This window comes from Chrysemys picta, chromosome 2 (assembly GCF_011386835.1).
Source record: "Chrysemys picta bellii isolate R12L10 chromosome 2, ASM1138683v2, whole genome shotgun sequence".
In the NCBI taxonomy this organism is placed as follows: Eukaryota; Metazoa; Chordata; order Testudines; family Emydidae; genus Chrysemys; species Chrysemys picta.
In genome coordinates, this window is record NC_088792.1 from 13978078 (window position 1) to 14004764 (window position 26687).

Here is a 26687-nt window from a genome sequence, read left to right on the forward strand (position 1 = left end):
ATTTTCTTTATTTCAGTTTATTCAGCTAGATCAGTTCAGTAGCTGGTTCATTCAAAGTTGAGAAACTGATTGGGAGTTGAAAAAACAGGAGAGCTTGTTTTCCTCTTCCAGTCTGTGAATAAAAACAGTGTGTGAGGATGAGATCTGCTACTTCTAAAATCTTTAGGGACATGGTAACCAGAAACAATTAGTTCAGTTTACTAGTTTAATAAATCTGTCAGTTTTAAATGCAAAACATTTTAAATACTTTTTTCATATATCCAGCACATTTAAGATAGTTTTATTTAACTAATAAATTTTTTAAAATGTTGTTTTTGTGCATTTTAATTGAATGCCAATTGCCATCCAAACGCATGTAAAAATTATTCTAGTAAATAAAAATGCAATTAATTTTATAATTTAATAAAAATTTTAAAAATTAAGAATCTGAAATGTTAAGCTATATAATTGCTTAAGTGTGTGTGTATGTATATATATATATATATATATATATATATATATATATATATATATATGTGTGTGTGTATGTGTATGTGTATGTATGTATATATATAGAGAGAGAGAGTAGTGTATCTTTCTGCAATGAGACACTTCCTCCTTTAGGAAAATAACTAAAATATACAAATACAAAACAAAATTAAAATCATCTATGATTTAAATCATTCCACCCTGAAATTAATACTTTCTCTGTAGACAGAATTGCCAAGTCTTGTGACATTTTTGGGTGCCATGATTTTGTGCCGTTAGACTTGACTCGTGATCTTAGGAGACTTTCCTGACAGTCCAGGATTTCTGCGTGAACTGTAAAGGTTGCTGCAATTCTGACTGCAGGCACCAGAGGTTGCTGTTGGGAGACCAGGTTTCAGGCTTTGATCCCATTTCCAGCTGCCACCAGCAGAGACAGCTGCTTTACTAGGTGTTTTGCTGCTGCTTGTACTGTCCATGGGAATATTAGCCTGTGCTTCAAGTGGAGAAGCATGGAGCTGGCTCAAGGTCTGCTCTTACCTGTCCCCTCTCTCTGTGCAGCACTAAGTGGAGATGAGAGATAGAAAAGTGAGCAGGAAGATGGGGGTAGGTGGGCTGGAACTGGGGGGGAGGGAGTGGAGAGGAGCAAGCGGGAGGCAGGGGCGGCATGGCAGAAAGGCCTCGGGAGAAGAGGCGGCACAGAGAGGCGGGGCCACAGTTCGGGCGTCAATACCCCCCCACACACCCACTTTTAGGGAGCTTTTGCCACTCCTGGGTGGGGGTGAAAAGGAACCCACATCAAAAGACAGTGTGAGTTAGGCTTAAAATAAATTTTGTTTTTAAACCAATGATTTTTTTTCTCGCATGATTTTTTGAACTCATGAATGTGGCAGTATCATATAAGGAGGATACCAAGTGATTGCACTGTCAGACTGCTCTGACTTGTGCTGTAGCAGAGGAATCCCACCTGATGTGTAGATGGGCTAAAAAAAGCTCCCCTTTGATTGCTCATTCCTGAAATATGAAGTGATAATGGCAGTGTTTTGCAGCCTACATATCAGGTTTGAGGAAAGCCTAGGGAAAACATGAAGTCTGTATCCCAATAAAAAAGACAGCAGAGAGCAACCACATGGAAAAATGAACATTTATAGCTAGGAAAGCTCTTGGGGGGAAATATATAAAGCAATAATGTAGTACAAGGGAAGTTAAGAAATATGTTAATTTCATGCTATTGCATGGGAAAGCCATGAGCACTAGGAAAAGCAATCACTGAGGGATGAGGTCCCAAAAAAAGAGGTTGAAGTAGGGCAATGGAGATCCATTCCTTGCCGCAGTCAGGGAAATCTCCTTCCCTCCTGTACTTAAAGGAGTTGATACCTCAAATTTATCAGGCACTTGTTAGCCAAAAGTTAATATGGGAGGCACAGCATTCTACAGTCCAGAGAATGCACCCCTGTGAAGTCTTAACACTCATTCCAATCTTCGCTGTTGGTGTCACGGAGAGCTGGGATTCTTAAAATGATGTCCCCCCTGGGCCTTTCTGGTAGGCTATTCATTTCCCACCACCTCCAAAAATCTTTCATATCTACTTCTGTTTAGTACATGTTCAATAAATGCTTTTTTCCCAAGGCCTGGGCTTGAGGTTTTTAAAATTAAGCATACCAGTTACTTTGTGTTGGTCTGTGTCTCATTCTAACAGCTCTCGACATAAGCTGTCCTGCTTTCTTGCAGTCTGAGACCACTAGGTTTACTTTGTTCTGCCAGTAGATAGAATACACTCATTCCCCCAGTCTATACGTGCTATTTCCTTGCACATCTTCTGGACTTAGAGCAGCCTTTCAATAGGGAAACAGCCGCTTTTTGGTTTTTTAATCACACTGGATTTTATTGTAGCCTTTTCTTTACTGTAATCTTGTATTCCAACACTTGAATAAGATGGCTTTCACTGATGTCTGAATGTTGTCTTTTTGGGATAGGTCTTTAGCATAGGGGAATAATAAACAATTGTGCTCTCTTTCAATGATTGTTTAAAATAAAACACCTTTTTAAAAGCAGGTCAGAATAGAGGGTTTTAAAATGTATTTGCTATTTGCTTTATAAAATGCACTCAATTACATGTCTGAGTGCCTGTGTATAATTTTAAAACATATATATGCACAGACAAAAAGGGACAAACCCCAAAGAGAACTACCATCTACCCCTCTGAGGCAAAAGCTAAAGAAGAGATGGCTCTTGCAATACTCCCTGAAGTCAGGCTCTATCAGAACAGATAAACTAATTTGTGTTACCCTCCTTAAGAATGCCACACAATTAAATATGTAAAGACTTTTGTTTCAAGTGTCCAACTAACCTCACTTCCTCTGGCAGCTCATAGCAAAAGCAGCAATCTCTCAGCCAGGACCCAGATCATTTACGGTGTTACAGATTGAAATCAAACACCTTAATTTGTTCTCAAAAAATACGGAAATTGTCAAAGAACTGATGTAATGCGTTTTTCCTAGCTAATATCAGCCTCATTCTGCATCAGTAGCAACTTCTGAGTGGTTTTCAGAGGTAATATTGCGTAGAGCACATTACAACAATCTAATGTAGAAGTCACGAAGGCATGAATCACAATGGCAACACCTACAGCGGTTACAGACATTTAAATTCATGGTATCCTCTGAGTGAGTGTCCTCTGGCTCCTTAGGAGTGGAGTGTGTGTGTGTGTGTGTGTGGGGGGGGGGGGGGGGAATGTGACAAGGAGAGAGAAAATATTCCAATCAGAATATTTACTCTGTAAGAAATGTAGATCTAGTCTTGAAGTTAGACTTGTGAAATTAGATTAAGATATTTGGAGAAAGGAACACTAGTTGCTATCTGTACAGCTCTATGCATGTTTCTGCCTTTTTATAAAACTGAGATGTTCTTTGAAGATGATATCATAACAAGGATAAGTTGATGGGCATCACCAAACAGAAAACATGTTACTTGAAACATTTTTTGGACCTATGCCTCGCTACAAAGCAAACCAAACTAGTTATTTCATGAAAAGAAACTGTAGGGATATAGGGGAAGATTAACTATAATGCAGCTGAGATATGCTAGGGCCTAACAATTTAAAAAAAAGTCCAATAACCCTGAATTCTAATTGGAGCTTGGTTAGGGCCTTTTAGGATGCCTAGCTCTATGTCCCTGTTTGACCTCTGTTCTATAAATGGAAGATTTAGTAGAGCAGTGTCATTCCTTTCAGAACAGAACTGTAGAGGATTGACCAATTTAATATCAGGTGATTATAGCATCACGTTAGGGATCTGAACTCATACATTTTCCACTGAAGATTCTTTCCAAAATGAGGGCTTCTCATCTTTGGCTTGTCCCAAAATATCCTCTGAAGACCGACTGAGGGAACAGTAAGTCTGGGTGGAGAAACTTAACCTTCCTTGATAAAGGGAATTTTGTAGCAGTGAAGCACCTTTGCTCTAGCAAATATCAGATTGGAAAAGGAGAGATTCTGTCCTTCAGTCCAGGATTATCCTCTAAACAGAGAGGGAAAAAAGTGGGAAAGTTAATAGTTCTTAAATGTTTTAACTTTGGTATCCCCCCCATCAGAGGATTGTAATTCATTGCCACGTAGGGCTGAACTACCATCAGAACCTCTCTGTTTATATGGCAGTGTACCTTATTGCTATATTCAGGACAAATAAATTAAAGCTTGTATGTTTGAGGAGTGGAATAAGTATTTGGGGAGGGACAGTTGGAGGGAAAGGAGGGTATATCCTCTCAGATCAGGTGGCCTAGACCATTGGTACGGAATTTTTCAAGCTGAGAAGTGGGCGCTAAATGCTGTTCAGATGAGTAAACTACTTGTAAAAAGAACAGGAGGACTTGTGGCACCTTAGAGACTAAGTATATTTGTTATGTGAGATGGAAAGAGCTCAGCTTGACTTTCAGAGCCTTGTCTGCATTTGTGGGTTTGGCAGTTAAGAAAACATATTTTCTGATAAACTGAACAAATTTGATGTGAAAAACTGTAAGACCTGATGAATGCAGAACCCCATGCTGGCTTTTTTTTTTTTTAAAGATAGAACTGCACTTCCAGCATGCCGCTTCATCAGCTGAGTAAAAATATTTAAGACACTTGGCTAGTATAATGGTTTAAACATTGCACAACGTTTATGGAATGGAGGGAAGAGATATTTTATAGTATTTCGACATCTTTGTACCAGTTCACAGCATAGCTAATTAAGGCAAATGTGATGGACTAGTATTGTGGAGGAAATACATACATAGGTATTAATGTGTAGACATATATAAAATATAACTAAATATTTTATGAGTGCTGATGGTTCTAGTTTCTTTCACCCTTGTGTCTAGTCAGAATTGTAATAAGGGCTCCTCAGTCTAAAAACAAAACTAAGTATAAATTAAATTTCAAAAGAGGTGTGTGGGAGAAGAGTTCTGGCTAGCCTGGTTGTGCAACCACTTCAAAGTCACCTTTCTATTGCAGAGTATATTTTTACCACTTTAGAGTTGAGCTAGGAGTTAGCTCTCATTTCCTTTTCTTTCCCACAGTCTTTCATTTAAATCAGATGTAAAGCAGTGCAAATCAGATACATATTTTTGTTCTATAAATACATGTTTGTTTAAACATTTGTTTCACTGCCATTCTGAGCATGTTCTGACTTTCTCTAATCCCATTCCAGCGGTGCAGGGTGTCAGCGCTGACTAAAGGTATTGGTATTTTGACCCTGTGTACTACTCATTCCCATTTATTTATTTTGCTTCATCTTTCCTCTCAAGTAGTTAACAAATTATTATTTAATTTGTTCCAGAAGTTAAGAAACCAATTTAGAGGCAATTTGAAAGAGAAAGTAACTTGAACATTTGGTCCATGTATCTCATTCTGTTCCTTACTGTGCACAGTAAGAAACGGACAAAATCCAGAACTTGTATGTTGCTCCTTCTTGAGAGTACTGAGTAAAATCTGAGTAAAACTCAGTGTTCATAGAAAAAGTTTTCATTTTTCTTACTATTTTTGTACTGCCAAGTTTTTCTTACAAGCTGTATTTGATTGTGGCAGTCTCTACTAGTATTTGACAAATCATTATAGAAGGCTCTGAAAAGACACCTTTATAGTTAGTGTATGGGAGAAGGCCCTGAGGAGACATACAAATGAGGTTTTTGCATCATGAAAAAACTAGTCTTTACTGACTTAGCATCTCAAAATGGTGATGCTTCTTGACATTGCAGATACATTGAATTCTTTTTCTCAACAGAAAAGGATGTTTGGATTCATAGACCACATCTGCTGTTGAACTTTGTGCAGTCTGTCTTTTTTTTTTTTTTACTAGAAGAAAGGTTTGTTTGTTGGCCACTCTCTCAGGGCAGGAAAGGAATGTAATGCATGCACAGACTGCACAGTATTTCCTGTTAAACTCCCATTCCAAACCACTGTGCTGGGAAGAATTCCAAACAGGGCAACTAAATCCTTGTTCTAAAATGAAGGAATGATGCATCTATTTAAATATTTAGATTTTTATAGGAAACGCCACAAAAAAAAATGCACTGTTCTTCATTATTTACAACCATAGGCTCCGTGAAGTATCGTGTGTGTATATATATCATCTGGCCCTTTACAGATTACACATTGATTCCACAGTGAATGACACAAAAACATTACTCTGCTATGGCCCTTGATTTTCCAGCTGATTATGTCTTGTAGTGACATAGGGAATGGAATAACCATGGTCTTTTCTATGTCTAATTTCTATGAGCAAGAGCTTGTTTCCACTGGCTGTTTGGGAGTAGTGTATTGTGGTAGCGGCACCTGTATCTTGTAGAGAGAAGAGGTTGAGATAATTCCACTACTTAGACACAAGCTAAAAGGGTATTGTATAGTCGCATCTCATTCATGGATGGATACATACTTGTGAGTTCTCAAGAATGGCATCAATATTATTTTCTGTGTTTTGGCTTTCTTCCTGGGGCATTTCTAATCCACTGCAGCAGCTAACCTCCCAGACGGTGAGGCAGGGAACAAAAAAATCTCAAACAAATTAGGAACAGACAATGATTTTGGTCTACCTCCCTTTTTCAGGAGTGGGTTGATTGTGTCCAGCAGATGAACAAGTCTTGGACTGCCCCTTATTTAGAAAACTAATCGATTTGTTTAAACCTTTTTTAATTTTTCATCTTGGCACTTATCTAGCCCTATGGTTGGCCAATTAGTAAGTTAGGATACCAAAGGACCTTTTATAGTAATGAAGTTTGTCTATACCTGTCGGTATACTGGAGGAAGATAGGAAGATAGATTACTCCAAAGAGAAGCAGGCTACTGTCCAAAAATGCTTCAGTGTTTCTAAAATACTGCAAGAGTAATTAAGAGATTGTCCAAGGGCTGACAAAACCTGGCACCCACTTCTACAGAAGAGATCTTCTCAAGATGAAACGGAGGTGCATACTGCCCATGGGAAGATAAAAAAAAAGTGTGTTTCCCTACACTAAAACCAGCTAATCCTGCAGACTCTTACACTTCGTTAAATTCAAAAACACCTGAAGCCAAGAAAAGCTGTACTGCTGCAGGCCTGTCTGCACAGAAGAGGGGAATACCTGAAATGAATCCCACTGTGAAATGTATGTAGATTTCCAAATATTTAAGGTTTTAAAAGAGAACATACCTGAGATCCTTTCTTCAGTGATGTGTAAGAGGGATGTGAGCATATATAGGACTGTCCCTGAATTCCAGAATATCTATTTCTGGGAGTCATCTCCCTCTATGGCATTGTTTTCAGAGCTTCATTCCAGCTCATAGACTTACAGATTGAGGAGGAAAGAAAGCAGGAACGTAATAAGATGTTTCAAGCAGTATCAGCCATCTCACTTTTGGTATATTCCTAAATACCCATTTTCCTTGGTGCATCAAAAGTTTTAACACTTCATTATTATAAGTTAAATACTGTAATTCCACCACTAGGTGCCTTTATTAGTTTTACAGACAACGTTTTTGTCTTAGTAGAGCTGCCTTCAGAGCTCAGTCAACATAAATTGGATTGTAAGCCCCTAGAATTCAAAAGCGGTAAGCTTTCATGTTAAAGGTGAGGGTACTCTGTGAACTAGTCTCCCTATTTTTTCAGCCAGGCCTGGTCAAAATCAGCGGTGAAGAATAGAGTAAACATGAGCTTCACAGGATAGGCTGCTTGCAGAGGTCTTAAAGATTTTGTTTAACACCCTAATTTATAGTCTCAAGCTTATATGATCCTTAGCCTAAGAAACCTTCTTGAAGGCCAGGCTTAGCCCTCCTTCTTTTAGTTCTGTTCTGGGAAACAGACATCAGTGCAGCCCATAACCAGCCATGTTTCAGGGTCTCCTATAGCTTGTCAGGAACTCAACCTGTTCAGTCAGTGGTTCATCTGCAGGTACTCTTCCAAGTACTCAGCCAAAGAAGAGGGTTCAGAAGATCCCTCAGGCAATCAGTGTTGTGCTGGAGTGCTACCAGAGCCAGATCTGAGAAACCTTAGTGTCCTCTAATTCTCTCTCTTTTTTTTTTTTTTTAATACTATATTGTGGGCCTCTTCTCTTCCCAGTCTTCCACTCCTACACCTTCCCTGTGGCAACTATTGTTTAGTATTAGGTCTGGTGGATGCTAGTTCCCTCCTGGATCAGAAATGGAATAGTCCACTAGAGATGGAGGGCTGTTATACACCTTGTTCTTTGACCTTGAAAATGGTATTCGAAGGTACAAGCTCATGAGACTGAATTGTAACAGTGCAGCCTTCATGGCTTGTAAAACAGCAAAAAGCTGTAAGGAGCAAGCAAAGCTGTATGCCAGTTAACAGGGGCATAATGATCGACTTGAAGGTAGTCCATTTCTTCGAGTAGTTGAACCCAAGGGCCTTTTGGTTCAGTTATTAACACCAGATGAATCAGATTGTAGGAATTGAATTTCAAAGTTTCAGCTACTTTGCCAGATGGTGACCACCCTGAATAGATTGATCTGTCATGTTAAAGAACCACAAGCTCAGTGGATACAGAGAAGATTGGGCCCTTGATGGATGTATTCCCTAGTAAGATTTGGTATTTAATATCATAGAATCATAGAATATCAGAGTTGGAAGGGACCTCAAGAGGTCATCTAGTCCAACCCCCTGCTCAAAGCAGGACCAATTCCCAGCTAAATCATCCCAGCCAGGGCTTTGTCAAGCCGGGCCTTAAAAACCTCCAAGGAAGGAGACTCCACCACCTCCCTAGGTAACGCATTCCAGTGTTTCACCACCCTCCTAGTGAAATAGTTTTTCCTGATATCCAACCTGGACCTCCCCCACTGCAACTTGAGACCATTGCTCCTTGTTCTGTCGTCTGCCACCACTGAGAACAGCCGAGCTCCATCCTCTTTGGAACCCCCCTTCAGGTAGTTGAAGGCTGCTATCAAATCCCCCCTCATTCTTCTCTTCTGGAGACTAAACAATCCCAGTTCCCTCAGCCTCTCCTCATAAGTCATGTGCTCCAGACCCCTAATCATTTTTGTTGCCCTCCGCTGGACTCTTTCCAATTTTTCCACATCCTTCTTGTAGTGTGGGGCCCAAAACTGGACACAGTATTCCAGATGAGGCCTCACCAATGTCGAATAAAGGGGAACGATCACGTCCCTCGATCTGCTGGCAATGCCCCTACTTATACAGCCCAAAATGCCGTTAGCCTTCTTGGCAACAAGAGCACACTGTTGACTCATATCCAGCTTCTCGTCCACTGTGACCCCTAGGTCCTTTTCTGCAGAACTGCTACCTAGCCATTCGGTCCCTAGTCTGTAGCAGTGCATGGGATTCTTCCGTCCTAAGTGCAGGACTCTGCACTTGTCCTTGTTGAACCTCATCAGGTTTTTTTCGGCCCAATCTTCTAATTTGTCTAGGTCCCTCTGTATCCGATCCCTACCCTCTAGTGTATCTACCACGCCTCCTAGTTTAGTGTCATCTGCAAACTTGCTGAGAGTGCAGTCCACACCATCCTCCAGATCATTAATAAAGATATTAAACAAAACCGGCCCCAGGACCGACCCTTGGGGCACTCCGCTTGAAACCGGCTGCCAACTAGACATGGAGCCATTGATCACTACCCGTTGAGCCCGACGATCTAGCCAGCTTTCTATCCACCTTACAGTCCATTCATCCAGCCCATACTTCTTTAACTTGGCGGCAAGAATACTGTGGGAGACCGTATCAAAAGCTTTGCTAAAGTCAAGGAATAACACATCCACTGCTTTCCCCTCATCCACAGAGCCAGTTATCTCATCATAGAAGGCAATTAGGTTAGTCAGGCACGACTTCCCCTTCGTGAATCCATGCTGACTGTTCCTGATCACTTTCCTCTCCTCTAAATGTTTCATAATTGATTCCTTGAGGACCTGCTCCATGATTTTTCCAGGGACTGAGGTGAGGCTGACTGGCCTGTAGTTCCCCGGATCCTCCTTCTTCCCTTTTTTAAAGATGGGCACTACATTAGCCTTTTTCCAGTCATCTGGGACCTCCCCCGATCGCCATGAGTTTTCAAAAATAATGGCTAATGGCTCTGCAATCTCACCCGCCAACTCCTTTAGCACTCTCGGATGCAGCGCATCCGGCCCCATGGACTTGTGCACGTCCAGTTTTTCTAAATAGTCCCGAACCACTTCTTTCTCCACAGAGGGTTGGTCACCTTCTCCCCATATATGCATTTCCATCTTCATTACAAATAGTGACATGTGGTGTAGGATGGCATTGATAGCCTGCAGGTAGCCAACAAAAAGTTTGTGAGCTGGTGCCACTCATGGTGGAAAATTCAGTGTCACTACCTCTTAGAAGGACTTTGTCCAACTGAGGTTGAGCTTTTTGTCCTTATGTGTAATGTCTTTACTAAAGCTTAGTTAAGTAATGTTGACTGTTTTGAAAATGAAAAACTATATATGTGCTATGTGTGGCTGATATGTATGTGCAGCGTTACCATCCTCTTCTCCTTCGCTTTCCTATTTTAAGTTCACCTTTATCCACAATTCTTCAAATGTTGTTTTAAAAATACACCTCTATCCCGATATAACGCTGTCCTCAGGAGCCAGAAAATCTTACTGTGTTATAGGTGAAACTGTGTTGTATTGAACTTGCTTTGATCCGCCAGAGTGCGCAGCCCCGCCCCCTGGAGCACTGCTTTACCACGTTATATTCGAATTCGTGTTATATCGGGTCGTGTTATATCGGGGTAGAGGTGTATTAAATAAAAAAGGACTTACCCATTTATGTACCAACTTTCTTTTTGGATGAGGCAAATAGTTGCCACATTTTCATAGAATCATAGGACTGGCAGGGACATTGAGAAGTCATCTAGTCCAGTCTCTTGCATTCATGGTAGGACTAAGTATTATCTAGACCATCCGTGACAGGTGTTTGTCTAACCTGCTCTTAAAAATTTCCATGATGGAGATTCCACAATCTCCCTAGGTAATTTATTCCAGTGCTGACAGGAAGTTTTTCCTAATGTCCAACTTAAACCATCCTTTCTAAGCCCATGGCTGGCTGTTCTATCCTCAGAGGTTATGGAGAACAATTTTTCTCCATCCTCCTTGTAACAGCCTTTTATGTACTTGAAAACTTTTATCATGTTCCCCCTCAGTCTTCTGTCCTCCAGGCTAAACAAACACAATTCTTCCAGTCTTTCCTCATAGGTCATGTTTTCTAGACCTTTAATAATTTTTGTTGCTCTTCTCTGGACTTTCTCCAATTTATCCACATCTTTCCTGAAATGTGGCACCCAGAACTGGACACACTATTATTATTATTATTATTTATTTGCAACAGTGTTACACTGTTGACTCATATTTAGCTTGTGATCCATTATGACCCCCAGATTCCCTCCTTCCTAGACAGTCATTTCCCATATTGTATGTGTACAACTGATTGCTCCTTCCTGGGTGGAGTACTTTGCATTTGTCCCTGTTGAATTTCATCCTGTTTACTTCAGACCATTTCTCCAGTTTGTCTGGATCATTTTGAATGTTAATCCTATCCTCAAACACTTGCAACGCCTCCCAGCTTGGTATCATCCACAAACTTTATCAGTGTACTCTCTATTCCATTATCTAAATCATTGATGAAGGTATTGAACAGAACCAGGCCCAGAACTGATCCCTGCAGAACCCCACTCAGTATGCCCTTCCAGCTTGATTGTGAACTACTGATAACTACTCTCTGGGAATGGTTTTCCAACCAGTTCTGCGCCCACCTTACAATAGCTTTCTGTTATGTCACAGGGTAGCTGGTCTCCATGGATAGACTGAGCCTAGGGCCCCTGGACTGAAGCAGGTGAGCCCAATCCAGCTAATTAAAGAGGGCTGGGCTATATTTGGGCCTATAAAGGACTGCTAGTAGGCACCTTGTGGGAAGAAAGGACTGGAGCAGGCTGAGCCCCAGGGAGGGGAAAGCCACAGTGGAGTAGAGCTAATTCCAGTAAAAGCTGTTTTATCTGGCACTTCACCAACCGGAAAGCTCTATAACCCGGCATTTATGATCTTCATTGAAATTCTGGTTTATAGTCCATTTGGTGCGAGGCTGGCAGGAGATTGGGGTGTGGGAGGGGGTGTGGAGCATGGGCTCCAGGAGAGAGTTTGGGTGCAGGAGGGAGCTCGGGAGGGGGTGGAGGGTGCCGGATCCGGGGGCCACTCACCTCAGGAGGTTCCCCACAATTGGTGACCTGTCCTGGCTGCTCCTAGGTGGAGGTGCAGCAGGCGGCTTTGCACGCTGCCCCCACTCGGCCCTGCATGCTAGCAATGCAGCTCTCATTGGCTGGGAACCGTGGACAGGTCGCTGCTTGCACCCCCTTCCAAGTCCCCTCCTGCACCCAAGCTCTCTCCTAGAGCCCGCACTCCATTTCTCCAACATGCTGGATAAAACAGCTTTTACTGTACTGTGGTGGGTCCCTGGGCCAGGGGCTCAAGGAAGCAGCCCTGTGGCTGCAGCTCCTGGAAGGCAGCAGAGCTGGCTGAGGCCGGGAGGCTGCCAGGAGTTGGGAGTGCCAGAGACCCCTGAGAGGGGAGGCTGTGAAACCTGGGGTCAAGGATCAAGTTAAGACTGTTCTGTTTGTTTAACCTCTGTTATGAAAATAAACCTCCTTGACTGAGAGTGGATGTGATAGCACATGCTTTAGAGCCAGGGGAGAAGTGATGGCCTGGTGATAATTGGACACACTTTTAAGCCGATATTTTCCCAAAGGGATGCATATGTTGTTGTTAATACACATCATTGTACGCAGTAGTGTTGTAGCCACGTTTGTCCCAGGATATTAGCGAGGAAAGGTGGGGGAGATAATATCTTTTATTGGACCAATTTCTATTGGTGAGAGAGAGAAGCTTTTGAGCTTGCACAGAGCTCCTCTTCTCTTCTTCAGTTGGCCTCTCTAATATACGACATTGCTATTCATATTTTCTGTTTACCAAGCTCCTAACAGCATGACAAGCATCTGAATGGAAGATAGAGAAAAGGGATATAAAATAAGTGATTGAGGTGAGCTTGGCATATATTTTGCAGTTTAACAGTATCCCTCTACTTCTTAATCTGCTTCATCTTGATCAAGCCACGTCCCTCAAAATTAGTATCTTCCTTTCCCATATCCCATTACCAGGGACGGAGCACGAGGGAAATATGATATGAGGGAAATAAAGCACAAAGTAACTGGCTGATGAGAAGATGCCCTCTAAGTTTCTGGGTAGCTCTAGCTGTTTCCTGTGTGCTCCAGTATGGGGTTTGGAAAATTTTAGGGCATGGATGAAATGCAATTGGGGATTTTTGCCTCCTAGAAACCAGCCTGTGAACATTCCCATTCGATTTTTGGATTGAATTTTGTTTTCTTTATTTTTAAAGTTCATTTAGTTAGGATTTGTTGTTTACTTATTACCATTCGTTCCAGAGTTGGAAATATTGCTCTGGAATGCATCATGCTGAGCTTAAGCAAGTCAGTATGTGGTTTGTTAGTCTGGCCTCCACCTGCTGCTTGGAGTGTTTAACTTAGCCCCAGACTTTTGCGGAGGAACTGAGAAGTCTGTTTTATGGGCAAGGGAAATTGTTTTTTTTTTTTAAAAGCGCTGAGCTCTGAAAGGCTCACACGATGAGATGCACTTTGTAATTATAAACTGTGACTTATATTAAAAATTCCATTATTTTAAGTGGGAATTGATATTGTAAACTAGTTTCTGCCTTTTAAATATTAGTGTAATAATTGCATCCAAATAAAAGACCAGAGTGTCCAATTTTCTTCAATATACCTATTTCCAGCTTGAATCCTGTCATGTTTAAAATGGCATTTTTCTAGTAAGATCACACAGTGCTGTTGACAGGATTAATTTAGAAATCGTATATCTCTAGTGGTGTAACATCAAAACTGAAAAGCTGTGTTTACCTTTAAAGGAACATTTTGACAGTAATTTTTGAGTAACTTTTTGCATTGCTCCATTTGAATGATGAATGGTTCATTTTAAAATATCCGGTCTTAAATAGACCTCTGGGTAATCTGGTGCTTTTTATTTTTGCAAATATCTAAGTATATTTTCAGTTTCTTTCATTGCCTGAGTTACATGATTCAGAGTATTTAGGAAGTTTGGCTGTTGGGCTAGTTTATTAGGGAATGTCCAATTGTAATTAGATCACATCTCAAATAATACAGAGGAATGGACTAGATTTACTAAATATCCTTTTGAAACCAATTAAGTCTGTGAATTATTTGGCAGCTTGTACTGTAGTATCTGTGTATTACCTAACTTGTTCTGCTTTTGGAAATGATTTATTTGCATAGACTCTCTTTTAAAAGCAGCAAGCTAACCACCTTTCCTTCTCTAAGGGCTTGTCTATACTTACCACGCTGGTTCGGCGGCAGGCAATCGAACTTCTGGGTTCGATTTATCGCGTCTAGTCTGGACGCGATAAATCGAACTCAGAAGTGCTCCCCGTCGACTCCGGTAATCCTGCTCGCCGAGAGGAGTACGCGGAGTCGACGGGGGAGCCTGCCTGCCGGGTCTGGACGGCGGTAAGTTCGAACTAAGGTACGTCGACTTCAGCTACGTTATTCACGTAGCTGAAGTTGCGTACCTTAGTTCGATTTGGGGGTTTAGTGTAGACCAAGCCTAAAAGAAGATGATAGTTTGGATGTCCCATTATAGAAAGTAGCTTTTAAGAATGTACAGTAAAACAATTGCCTATGTGCTTATTTGCTTGTTTTCTTTCAGTTCATTTTTTAACACTCACCATTGCTGTCTCTCTTCTGTTAGCTGTGATGGGGTATACAAACTGCACACTGAGCAACAAGGGGCTAAAGGTTAAAGAACTGCTTTGGGCTCGGCCAGCTGTGCCCCACCACACCTATAGAAAATGCTCCAAGTGGAGGAGCTGTTAAAGGGCAGGGGAACAGTTCTTTTGGTAGCAGACTAGGAAGAAAGCAGACCTGCTCCAGCAAAGGAAAGCTGAGGAAAAGGCAGAATCTCGCCCCACAACAGTGCCCAAAGATCAGGAGAGGACCTGCTACAGAGACAGCCTAAGGGAAGCATCTCCCCCCCCCCCCCCCCCTCCTCCCCCCATATAGACTCCTAGTTTTGTTAATTCCCCTTTGTTTTGTTTGGACGACTCCTTCAGAGGAAATCCCTAGGACTGATCTGGCCCAGGAGGGTGGGCTATACCATAGAAAGGCAGTTGCTGCCCGAGGGAGAAAGCACTACCACGCTACACGCAGAAGGTGTCTTGTGATGAGCAGACATCCTTCATGCCACTTTAGCTCAGATGGTGACTTTGAGACAAGTCACAAAGGGAGTGATAGGAAGTGGCCCAGGGAGGGCAGCCTTAACCATCCCTGGCTGTCAGATCACTTGTAGCCCTCAAAGGGCCCTGAGTCAGAGCTCTGTGGAGTGGAAGGGCCCGGGCTCCCATACCAACAATCGCCCTGCAGAGCAGAGGCCTAAGTCCTGACCACTGGGCCATGCTACCCTATCAACCAATACCTGAGCGAGGAGCATTGCATAACTTACATGTATGTTTCCTTTTTCCTTTGATTTAATATTAAGCATTTTGTCTCCCTTCAAGGTATCTTTCTACCTTACTACAAAAAGCATGGCAATAGACATTATTCTCTCTGAAGGATAAAAGTTATTGATACTGTAGTCGTAGTTATTGGGTTTTTCAAAATTCACATTTAGTACTTCATTCTTCTTTGCTTTGCTTCTGATGCCATCTGTGCTAATTTTCCCCCCTATTTTGTTTTAATACCAGTTGAAAAGAGTAATGAACATAGGGGGTGGCTTTCAACAAACTTGTATGTCATTGAGAGCTATAATTAACTTACTTCATGTACATGTAGAACACAGGCTGTGTGTGCTTTTCTTAATTATTCTTCGTTACCTCCTCCACAGTGGGGATTTGCAATACGAAATATTAACTTGATTCTTTTTGAGCAATCTTTCTCTTTCCTTTCCCTGATATCTGGTATTTTTTCATATAGCCAAATAAACCTAATCCCAGGATAACTCGTTGCAGATTTTAGGCAGGTAGGTCTTCCACACCCTCACTGATCTATCTTTAATTATATATGTTTATATTTATGTTCTCATTTTAAAATAACTTCGCATATTCATGCCAAAGAAAACCAAACAAAACTTTAAAATGTTGTTGCATGACCACATAAATTGCCTTCACTCTTCAGCATATAAATTGATCACCAGTATAATCCTAATTGAATATCATATGGCACACCATCCAGAAATCCATAATAATAATACCTAACTTTGAGATCGAACAATGAAAAGCACTGTTAGAGCTCTTTACAAAGGAGGTCAGTATCAGTATCCCCATTTTACAGATGGGGAAATTGAGGCCAACAGGGGTAAAGTGATTTGCCCAAGGTCACCCAGCAGCCCAGTGGAAGAACCAAGAATAGAATCCATGTCTCCCAAGTTCCAGTCTTGTGCTCCGTCAACTGATGATTTCCTGAAATTGGAAAAACACTTCTCTAAAGTCCACATGCTGAGAGCTGCTTCTAACCTTACTATTTAGAGCATTGAGCATATATTTCTAATGACCTGTTTTCTTTGCTAATCTGATCTATTTGCTTTAAAAGAAGCCAAAGCAAGTTGTCCTCCTTCTTTCTTTAAAATAAGAGCCAGCACCCATAATAAATAAATTTATAAGTCTTGGGGAAATGTTGACACTGAGTCAGTCCCAAAGTTTTTTATCTGTTCCACAAATGTAACCTAAGCACTTTACAAAAAAAACAGATGCAGCAAACAGCTGGAATATTGTGCCATATGAATTTGATCAAGTATAACTCCAGCAGCGAAAGTATTTCCTTTGAAGTAAAAGACTGCCATTGGGATCTCAAGCAAACTGTCCCCTCTAGTGAAACCAGGTACCCACAATGTACAAGACTAATACAGGCACTATAGATAAGTACATATATCTGTAGAATTACCATCCCTGTTTACATGTAAGACACCCAAAAGAAATAGCTTTCACTCATAAAATCCCATAAAAAACAAATAAGGATATAAGGCATAAAATCCCTATGAATAGCATATAAATTAGTGAATGTATCTGTTTGGAGAACAGTTACGGTACAAATCGCCAAATTATTATGACACAGAGGATGATTACAGTTATCCCTAATGCACATCTGAGGGAAATTGACCTTTAAAGGACAAACCATTCAGCTTCTAACAACTTGAGGTTTGAAGTGTTGTCAACTCTTGTGATTTTTGCATAATATTTAGTAAAATAGAACCTCAGAGTTATGAACACCTCAGGAATGGAGGTTGTCTGTAACTCTGAAATGTTCCCAACTCTGAGCAAAACGTTATGGTTGTTCTTTCAAAAGTTTACAACTGAACACTGACTTAATACAGCTTTGAAACTTTACTATGTAGAAGAAAAATGCTGCTTTCCCTTTATTTTTTAGTAGTTTGTGTTTAACACAGTACTGTACCGTGTTCGCTTTTTTTGTCTCTGCTGCTGACTGATTGTGTACTTCCAGTTTCAAGTGAGGTATGTGGTTGACTGGTCAGTTCATAATTCTGGTGTTCATAGCTCTGAAGGTCTACTGTATTTTTCTTAAAGTCTGACTTCTGGAGTCAAGAGATTACATGAGATCTCTGCTTTCATTTAAAAAAAAGAAGCAATTTTCTAGCTCTTATGATTGCAGAGAAAAGCTTACAAATGTGACGTGAGTGTACCCTGAAAGCCTAGAAACCAGGAGATAAAAAAACATTTGGGTTCATTTTATTTAAAAACCTCAGGATTTTTAGGCTAACCTCATGATTTTTGTGACCTAACTTGATTTTTTTTTAAGCGTTTGGGACTGTTAATACTTAGTTTTGTACCCTGTCGTTTATTTAGAATGAGCAAATCATGTGGTTTTCTTGGTAGAGAACACTATGCTTGAGGTGACATCTGGGCTTCAGTACTATCTCCTATTTACTGTTGCTTATAACACTGAAAATATTCACCCTTTTGGCTGAAAATATCCTGTTTTTCCCTCAGTCAAAAGATGATTTTTTGGGTAAGGTTTGAACAAAATCTGTTCACCCATTTTTCAGGTGAGATGTAGAAAATTTTCTTATTGTAAAATGAAGACTCTTGGTAAGTGTAAATCAAAGGGCAGAACTCAAATCTCAAACTTTGGGTAAGTACTTGTCTCTTGAGGGTTGTTCTCCAGGTCAGTGTTTGGGTGCATTTGATGGTAGAATTGGGCTTACTGTATGCAGTGCGGGTCAGGGTCGGGTTATTGTGAGAGAGCTACCCACGAAAGCTTATGCCCAAATAAATCTGTTAGTCTTTAAGGTGGCACCAGACTCCTTGTTGTTTTTGTAGATACAGACTAACACGGCTACCTCCTGATACTTTTTCACTTTGTGATTTCTGAATGTGTTTAATGGTAGCAGTGTTAGGTTTTATATTGAATAGGATAAAGTGGTAAACAAACATCATTATCTGCAATAGAAAACTATTAACATTAGTTTCCATGTAGAGCTCAGTATGCAAGAATAGGTCCCGTGTCTCCTGGGAAGTTAAAAGCAAATACTGTCAGAGGCTACTAATAGTTAAAATATATGGCTGCTATGGAAACTTAAGGCCTAAATTTTCAAAAGTGACTAGTGATTTTGGGAGCCTCAGAGGTCTGATTTTCAGAGGAATGATGCTCAGCACTTTCTAAACACCCAAAATTATTAGTCTCACTCGAAAATGTAGGTCTTAAATATTCACTGGCACTCCAGTCCATCTGCTGTCAAGCAAAGTCTGTATTATTACTAATATGAAAGAAATTTCCGGTACGTCATACTTCTGTATTCAAATGCTGGCAATTACCTAGGAGGAACTCTGGGATAAACAAGACACTAGAAGATCTGATAAATCATCAGAGGGTCAAGTATTGGATGTTGTTTTTCTGGCCATGCACCTTATTTTTAAAGTTTATTTATTACAGAGGCAATTATAGCTCTGTCACTTGCAGTCATGTTTTCTATGTCAGCTCATTGTGAGTACCTGAATTAGTGTTGTGCAGAGATTTCCTCTCTCTCTCCCTCTCCCCCCATATTTCAGGTGCAGGGCTTGTCTTCACAGTTAGCTCAAGTTATTCCACTTGAGTGAGAGTGGCCACACTGCAAAACAGTCAAGCTCACAGAGAGACTGGATTGGCAGCTGATGAGTTGTGCCAATTCAAACTAGCCTGTAGCTGCACCCCCACTGCATTGCTAGCTTGAGCATCAGCAGCATTCAAGCTTCAACCCAGGCATCCTGCCAGGTCAGCTAGCTGGACTGCAAACCACCACTGAGCTCAAGCTAGAGATTTTTGTGTGTGCAAAGGAGTCAGGTTAGGGGCAACACTAATTTGTATCTTGAGCTGACACTGCATTGAAGGACAATCCCTTATACTTTGATAAACTTAATGTCTCAACATTTAAACTGCATTTGAACAATATGCAGATCTACCTGTTTCCTTCCTGTCCAAACAAAAAGCTCACCCCCTGCCCCCCACTGCTCCCCCCTCCCCATCTCCTTGTTGAAGTCTAGTGGTCAGTTCAAGCTTAACATGGCTAAAACAGAGCTCTTAATCTCCCCCCCAAGCTCTTCCCACTATCTCCTTTTTCAGTCACTGTGGACAGTGCCACCATCCTGCCTGTCACTAAGGCCTGTAACCTGAGTATCATTTTCAACTTAAACCTTCTCTAGATTCTCATGTCCAGGCTACGTCTGTTTTGCAGATTCTTACATAACATCTCTAAGATATGGCTTTCCCTGTCCGTCCACGCAGTTAAAACTCTCAACCAGGCTCCCATCATCTTACTGCAACATCCTTTCCTCTGGCTTTGCCAAGTGCAATTTTTCCCTGCTCATACCCATTCAGAATGCTATTGGAAAGATCACTTTCCTAACTAGTCACATTAGCCATTTCTTTGTGTGCCTGCACTGGCTCTCTCTTCTTTATCCACCAAACACATGCTACTTGTTTTCACTATCAAGGCCTTTTGTGACCTATCCCCACCCTACATCTTATTTCATTCAGTATTGAAAGGTTGACTCTTGCCTACAATGCAAGCCTCTGTTGCCTATCCAGTCTATCCTGCTGATCAGTATTGTCTTATTGATTCCTTGTACTCCTACATCAGTCTATCCATCCAGTTTCTCTTCTCTTATGTGTAGCTTTGTAAGCTCTTTGGGGCAGGGACTGTCTTGCTGTTCTGTGTTTGTACAGCACTTAGCACGATGGTCCATGACTAGGGCTCCAAGGTGCTACCATAACACAAATAATAGATAATAATAATAATCAGAACCATGACTGAATGCACAGTTTTTGGTGTCTGAGACTCAAGGACTAAAGTGCTGTAGCAGAGATAATGAAATTTTTGGCACATTAATATCTCCTTTACATTCAATCATGGGCAGCGGGTGAACCCCTCCTTTGGAGAGGATAACCTGCCTTCCCTGCATGCCGGAGCCCTGAGGGCCCCACCCCCCATACACACTGGCCTGAGGAGCCTCAAGAGACACACATGCGTGTGCGCACACACACATCCGGCTGAAGCACCGCCCCTGACAGCCAGCAGGCCCAAGCTCCAGGCTACCGGCTGGAGCTGAGCCCCCACTGGCTTCAGGGTAGAGAGGGAGGCCAGTGCCATGGCCTGGGTCAGGGCAGGCTTAGTCCTGCATTCAGTAAACTCCTAGAGTAAGCTCAATGACCAAAACTGGATACTCTCATAAGAAACCAACCTTCCACACAAGCTTCCTCATCTCAAAACTCAATGACCATATAACTTTTTCTTGTTTTAAACAGCAAGAGAAGCTAATAAACAAACAGTTATATAGCACCTTACATTTGTGTCAAGCTTTTTAGAGATTGTCACTGCCCTGAGGAGTTTACATCAAAAGGCTCCAATCTTGCAAATATTTATGCATCTGTATAACTTTATATGCACAGGTCCATTAACTTCAAATGGGGACTATTCACATACGTAATTGTTTGCAGGATCATGGTCTACCTGAAATAACCATGGAGCGCACAAACAGGAAAGATGCAATAAAAGTAGTGTTTAAACAAATAAGTGTCACTTTATGTAACAAGCTAATCCATGTAAATTTTCAGATTTTTAAATAGAGACTAAGATTGGGGAGTGTGAGAACAGACTGCAAATGAGTGCAAGTAAACAATGGAAAACTAAGTTGAAATGGGCTTTTAGGAGGAAAATGAAGAACTAAGTAGGTATTTCAGATTTGCACAGGTGTAGCTAAGATCAGCATTTGACCTCCAAATCAAGATTTATGAATTCAAAGAGAAAGCAAAATGAACGAAATGCAAGGTAGACAATGTTGTTCCTGACGCTGAGTGTAAGAGAGTAGCATGTAAGGGACTGTAAACTACCTTTAGTCCCCATACAGATTTGATACTTGGTTGATATTTAAATGTTTGGAAAGTGAGGTTTGTATTAAGACAAAGAAGAGTTCTCATGATTGGTAAGCTAATAGAAAAGCGAGATTAAGTGTGTTACATTTGCTGACACTGTGTTTTCCTAGGAATCTGCTTGGGGGGGGGGGGAACATTTCAGAAATGTCCATTTTAATAAACATTAGCCCAAATGTTCAAAAGTGCACATGTGGAAATCCTTCAAGTGTTAGTGTGTCTGCATGCAAATTCATGACATTCATGTAGGCATGAGTAAGGTCCTACCAAATTCACAGCCATGAAAAATGCATCATGGACCATGAAATCTGGTCTCCCTGTGTGAAATCTGGCATTTTGTGTGCTTTTACTCTATACTATACAGATTTCACAGGGGAAAGCGGTGTTTCTCAAATTGGGGGTTCTGACCCAAAAGGGAGTTGCAGGGGGGTCCCCAGATTATTTTAGGGCGGTCATGATATTGCCACCCTTACTTCTGCGCTGACTTCAGAGCTAGGCAGCCGTCTGGGCACCCAGCTCTGAAGGTAGCATCCTGCCAGCATCTACGCAGAAGTAAGGGTGGCAATATCATACCATGGCATTCTTACATCTACGCTGCTGCTGGGGGTGGCTCTACCTTCGGAGCTGGGCTCCCGGCCTGCAGCCGCCGCTCTCCAGCTGCTCAGCTCTGAAGGCAATACCGCCGCCAGCAGCAGCGTAGAAGTAAGAGTAGCAGTACTGCAACCCTCCCTACAATAACCTTGCAACCCCACCCACCCACCCCCACGCACACTCCTTTTTGGATCAGGACCCAAACAATTACAAGACCATGAAATTTCAGATTTAAATAGCTGAAAGCATGAAATTTACGATTTTTAAAATCTTATGACTGAAATTGACCAAAATGGACCTTGAATTTGGTAGGGCCCTAGGCCCAAGGCATTGTGTATGTGAAAATTGGGTGCAATCAAAAATGTTCACACAATTTTGAGAATGTGGTCCTTCATTTATAGTTGTGGTTTTTAATATGTCAGAAGCATTTAGAACATTATGTATAAATCGAAGTAAATAAATAAAAGGGATTATATACGAAGAAACGTTTCGTTGTATGAACTTTTAGAGTACTGCCTTAAGCAACATAAGTTCAGTTTCTCTTAATGTAAAATGTACCATGTTAGCTAAACATAACCTGGATTTAAGAGAATATACATGTATAAATCGATTTGCTTTCAGATACTGTGAGTGTTTCCACTTCGTGGCAATAAACCAAAAGTAACCATGTTGAGTTCCGCTGCTGGTTTTTTAAAAGGGAGAAAATGTTTACCAAATGAAATACTGGGGAGAGAACTATTACTCTTAGACCTGTACTAGAATTTTGCAAATGATAGGGAGGAGAAAATGTTATGAAAACATAATTTATATGATGACTATTCAACATTAAAAGAATTATTTTATTTTCACACAGCAATGAATTTATTTAAAAGACCATTCAATTCTACGATGGGGGTAGTGTGATGCTTTATCTCTATCCGCTATTGTGTGTTGGTATCCTGTGTGTTAGATAAAGAGTTATGTTGCTCCTTGTTAGTGTGGATTAATATTATTGTATCTTTCTGAAGGATTTTCATTTTCTGGCTAGATCTGTTGCTTTGATTAGATTTAAAACTTTGATGTATGAGGAGAAAAACTGTCTGAGATACGTTGGACAGTATTTTAGAGGGGGGGAAATGAATGAAGTGAAATGTACTGTTTTATTGAGGTGTTTTTATAAAATTTAATGAAATTGTCAGGAAAATAGACCACCAGCCGAGCCACAAAAAACTACTTCCCACACTTGACCATGGTGATAAATAAAATGTCTAGTTTATTTCATTGTTACTTGTTAAAAAAAATCACTCTTAGTAGTCAATTAGAATTTTGCAAGGCTGAGCTAATGTCTTTAGAAAAGAGACACTGTAAAAATTGAAATCTAAGATGTTGATTGCTATTCTGGATCTGGGTGGTGGTTGTGTGTACATTGCCTTCAGTAGTCCTGCACCTGTGAAAGGGCAGAGGAAATAGAGAGAAATAGCGTCACGACTTTTTTCATTCCATCTGTCACAGCAAAATGTTTAGGAGCCAATGAAATCCTTAAGTCAGCAGCTTCTGATTGAAGTGGTTCTCTGTTCCTTTAATTTAAATCTGTATTATAATTGAAAAGAGGGTAGGTATAAAATGGTTGCTTGCTCAGACTTCGCTTAAAAGATTATTTTTATTAAATTATAACAGGATCAAAAAGTGAGGGTAATTAGTCCTTTGCTTATTGGGACCCCTTCTGCTCCATGTAATGGGAAAGGCAAGGTGGTCCTGCCCCCTCCCTCCCCCCCCCCCCCGCCAGGCTGTGATCCCATATAATGTATGGTTTACTCTTCTCAAGTGATTTTAAGGTAATATAGTCTGGGTCTCACGTCTCACAACAGCATCCAAAACATGTGAGTGTCTAGTAGTAATCTTGTCATATTTTTGTTCTTATGTGCTATATAAATATCCTCTGATTGCATTAACGTTGGTAGTTATATTAGAGCCTTGTTTTTACCTAAAAATGCACATAATATTTTAGATTTACATTATATTACCATGTTATATGTTCAGTGTCACTAACAATTGTGCAGTGAAATAGATAAAATTGTGTGAGAGTGGTATGAGGTATTTTTCCAGGAGAGGTAATGTAGATTGTATTGATCCAGATCTCAAGTAGTAATAAAATAAAATATTTCTAAATGCTTATTTTCATCAGGATTAGTCGTGAGGAAATTCAGAAAATGATTGCTTTTCTAACATGTATCTGATAACCTGGCACTGAAGATTGTAGTGGATATTTGGATAACGGTTGTCCTACTCCTTGAAAAAGAGAAATAGTAGAAGGTAGTTGCTAAAACTATGGGCTGAAAGCATTTGGGCTTACTGGAGGTCCTTTGTGTACCTAATGAGTGATCGCTCATAGTCTGTATGTTTTATTATATCTTTCAAAAATGTTTCTCTGCCTCCCTTATGCTGCAGCTTCAGTTACCCTGGTTCAGCACACAAGGCCATGTAAATCTGTTCCTCAATAGGAATGGCAGCCTTCCTTTCTGACATTTCATTTAATTCTCTGTGCTACAAGAATTGTTTGTTTGTTATGCCTTTTCATGTTCTATAACATAGCTGTCAAGGCATAAGCAGCAGGAGAATAAAAAAAAATTCTATGTGGAATGAGTTTCTGTCTCAAACAGTAAAGTGTTTTGCCCAAAATATGCCCAGGGATCAGTTGACTTCTTCTGATGACATTCTGTTTTAGAGCCGAGTCCCATTTCAGAGTCAGATTTTGGCAGCAAATTACTGGCTATAGGTCACAGTATCTGTGTTAAGTATTTCTAGAGCATCTATCAAAGTAAGATCTCTCAGTATAGTATCACAAGAGTTTGGATTGTGTGGCGAGCCAAACCTGATATGTATATACAGACCTCTATGTGTAAGTTTGACAGTGAAAGATATGGTGTAAAGTGTGAGGGTAAAGTTGATGAACATCAGGAATTTTCAAATAACATATAACCATTTTATATCTGGAAAACTTACAGCTTGATTTCTTTTCCCCCATTTTATAGTGTCCCAATGTAATATCAGCTTGAAGAAGCAAAGGAGTCGAAGTATCTTTAGCACCTTATTCTGCTGTTTTCGTGACTACAATGTGGAACCACCATCCACCAATAGCACTAGTACTCTTCCTCCATTGGTGGAGGAGAATGGAGGACTTCAGAAGGTCAGTGACTTGTACCATTTTTTTTTTTAGTCTTTAGATCCTTGTAAATAAATTGGCAGTCTCAAATTACATGGTATGTTTCCCATGTGAAAGGCTCAACTTTACTGTAACTCAAATAGTGTGAACTTCCTGAAAAAGTACCAAATAGCACCCGTCGAGACACCAATTTAAAATATTTTCATTTTTCTTTAAAAAGGTAATCATAAATTAAGACAAGGTTTTAGTACTGCAGCTCTGAAGAAAATAATGGTATATGCAAACAATGTGGACATATCTGCACTACAGTTGCTATGGGGCTGCAGCTGTGTTCCTGTAGCAGTGTAATGTAGACACTTTCTGCATCGATGGAAGAGGTTTTTCCAGTGATAAAGTTAATCCATCTCTCCAAGAGGCAGCAGCGAAGTCATCAGAAAAATTCTTTTGTCAATGTAGCTGCCTCTGCACCGGGGACTAGGTCGACCTCACTGCAACACAGAATGTGAAATTTTTCACAGCCCTAAGCTACATAGCTAAATCAAGCTAATTTTTAAGTGTGGACCAGGCTTGTATAAAACCTCAAGGAACCCAAAAATCTATACTTGTGTTGTCATAGGAAAATGACTCTCACTTTTCCTTCCCCCAATCCACCTCCTTCACCCCCATTGTTGTTCTCCAACTAAAGAGGGTTAGATATTGTTCCTTCTGGAGCCAATTAGCACTACTTTGAGCTTCAGTTGAAATAGTTTTTCGAGTTATATGAGACATTCCTAGCATGGGGTAGGGCAAGGGAGAGATTCACATTCTGATTCTTTCAATCCCACCTCACCTCATAGGTATTGTGCTGCCATGAGACCACCCCAGAGATGTCAGTTTAGAGTGATTATTTTCCCAGGTTGCAGGCTGTGTTGTGCTACCTTATTTTGAGGTTTAAAATAGTAATTGAACAGTGGGTAATTTAAATTGAATAAGCCCTTAAAATTTCTAATCTTTAAATGAAAAAGCAGTGGCTATGAAATCCAGAGGGTTACATATCCATATAACTATAGCATATAATGATAACTTTAAAATATGTACAAACTGGTAACATGGAGGCAACTTGCCTTGCATGACCAAAGACTTAGTTTGGCATGGGGATCAGAGGCATCCTATCTTTTCCCCAAAGCCATGCTATATTTTCAGAACTCTCCATGGCAGAATTGTATTATACTGTTATCCAGAGCAACTTCCCATCTGTTCCTTTAGGCATGGGAGCCTCAGAAGAATAGGGGTGAGCCTTTGCTGCTGGTGTGGGCAAGAGCAGTAGAAATAAAGAAATTCCTTCCCCCTTCTACTTCTCGCACAGCTCCAGTTCAGAATCTTGACACAGTTCATGTCAGTTTCATGTCACTTTTCTGCTTTTGTAAATGCCTCTTGGACTCTGAAATGTTGGAGCAGTGGCACAGGAGCTATCTAGGGGAAGGAAGAAAGGATAAGCAAATCGGGATGGCAGGGAAACTAAGTGGAGGGTTGGAGTGTTGAATTGGAATAGTGCACACTAGTCTGAGACTTAATTTGGTCCATT

The 26687-nt window shown here is 40.7% G+C and overlaps 1 protein-coding gene across 12 annotated transcripts in view; it reads left to right on the top strand.

The window, feature by feature from the left end:
• CTDSPL (CTD small phosphatase like) overlaps positions 1–26687 on the top strand; it is a 117856-nt gene that overhangs the window by 47512 nt on the left and 43657 nt on the right. For all 12 annotated transcript variants that reach the window (XR_010598197.1, XR_010598198.1, XR_010598199.1 and 9 more), the window contains exon 2: positions 24993–25147. Coding sequence is in view for 8 of the 12 variants with exons in the window: in XM_005297122.5 (XP_005297179.1) it covers positions 24993–25147 (155 nt within the window). In the remaining 4 variants the exon portion in view is untranslated. The remainder of the gene's footprint in view (positions 1–24992; positions 25148–26687) is intronic.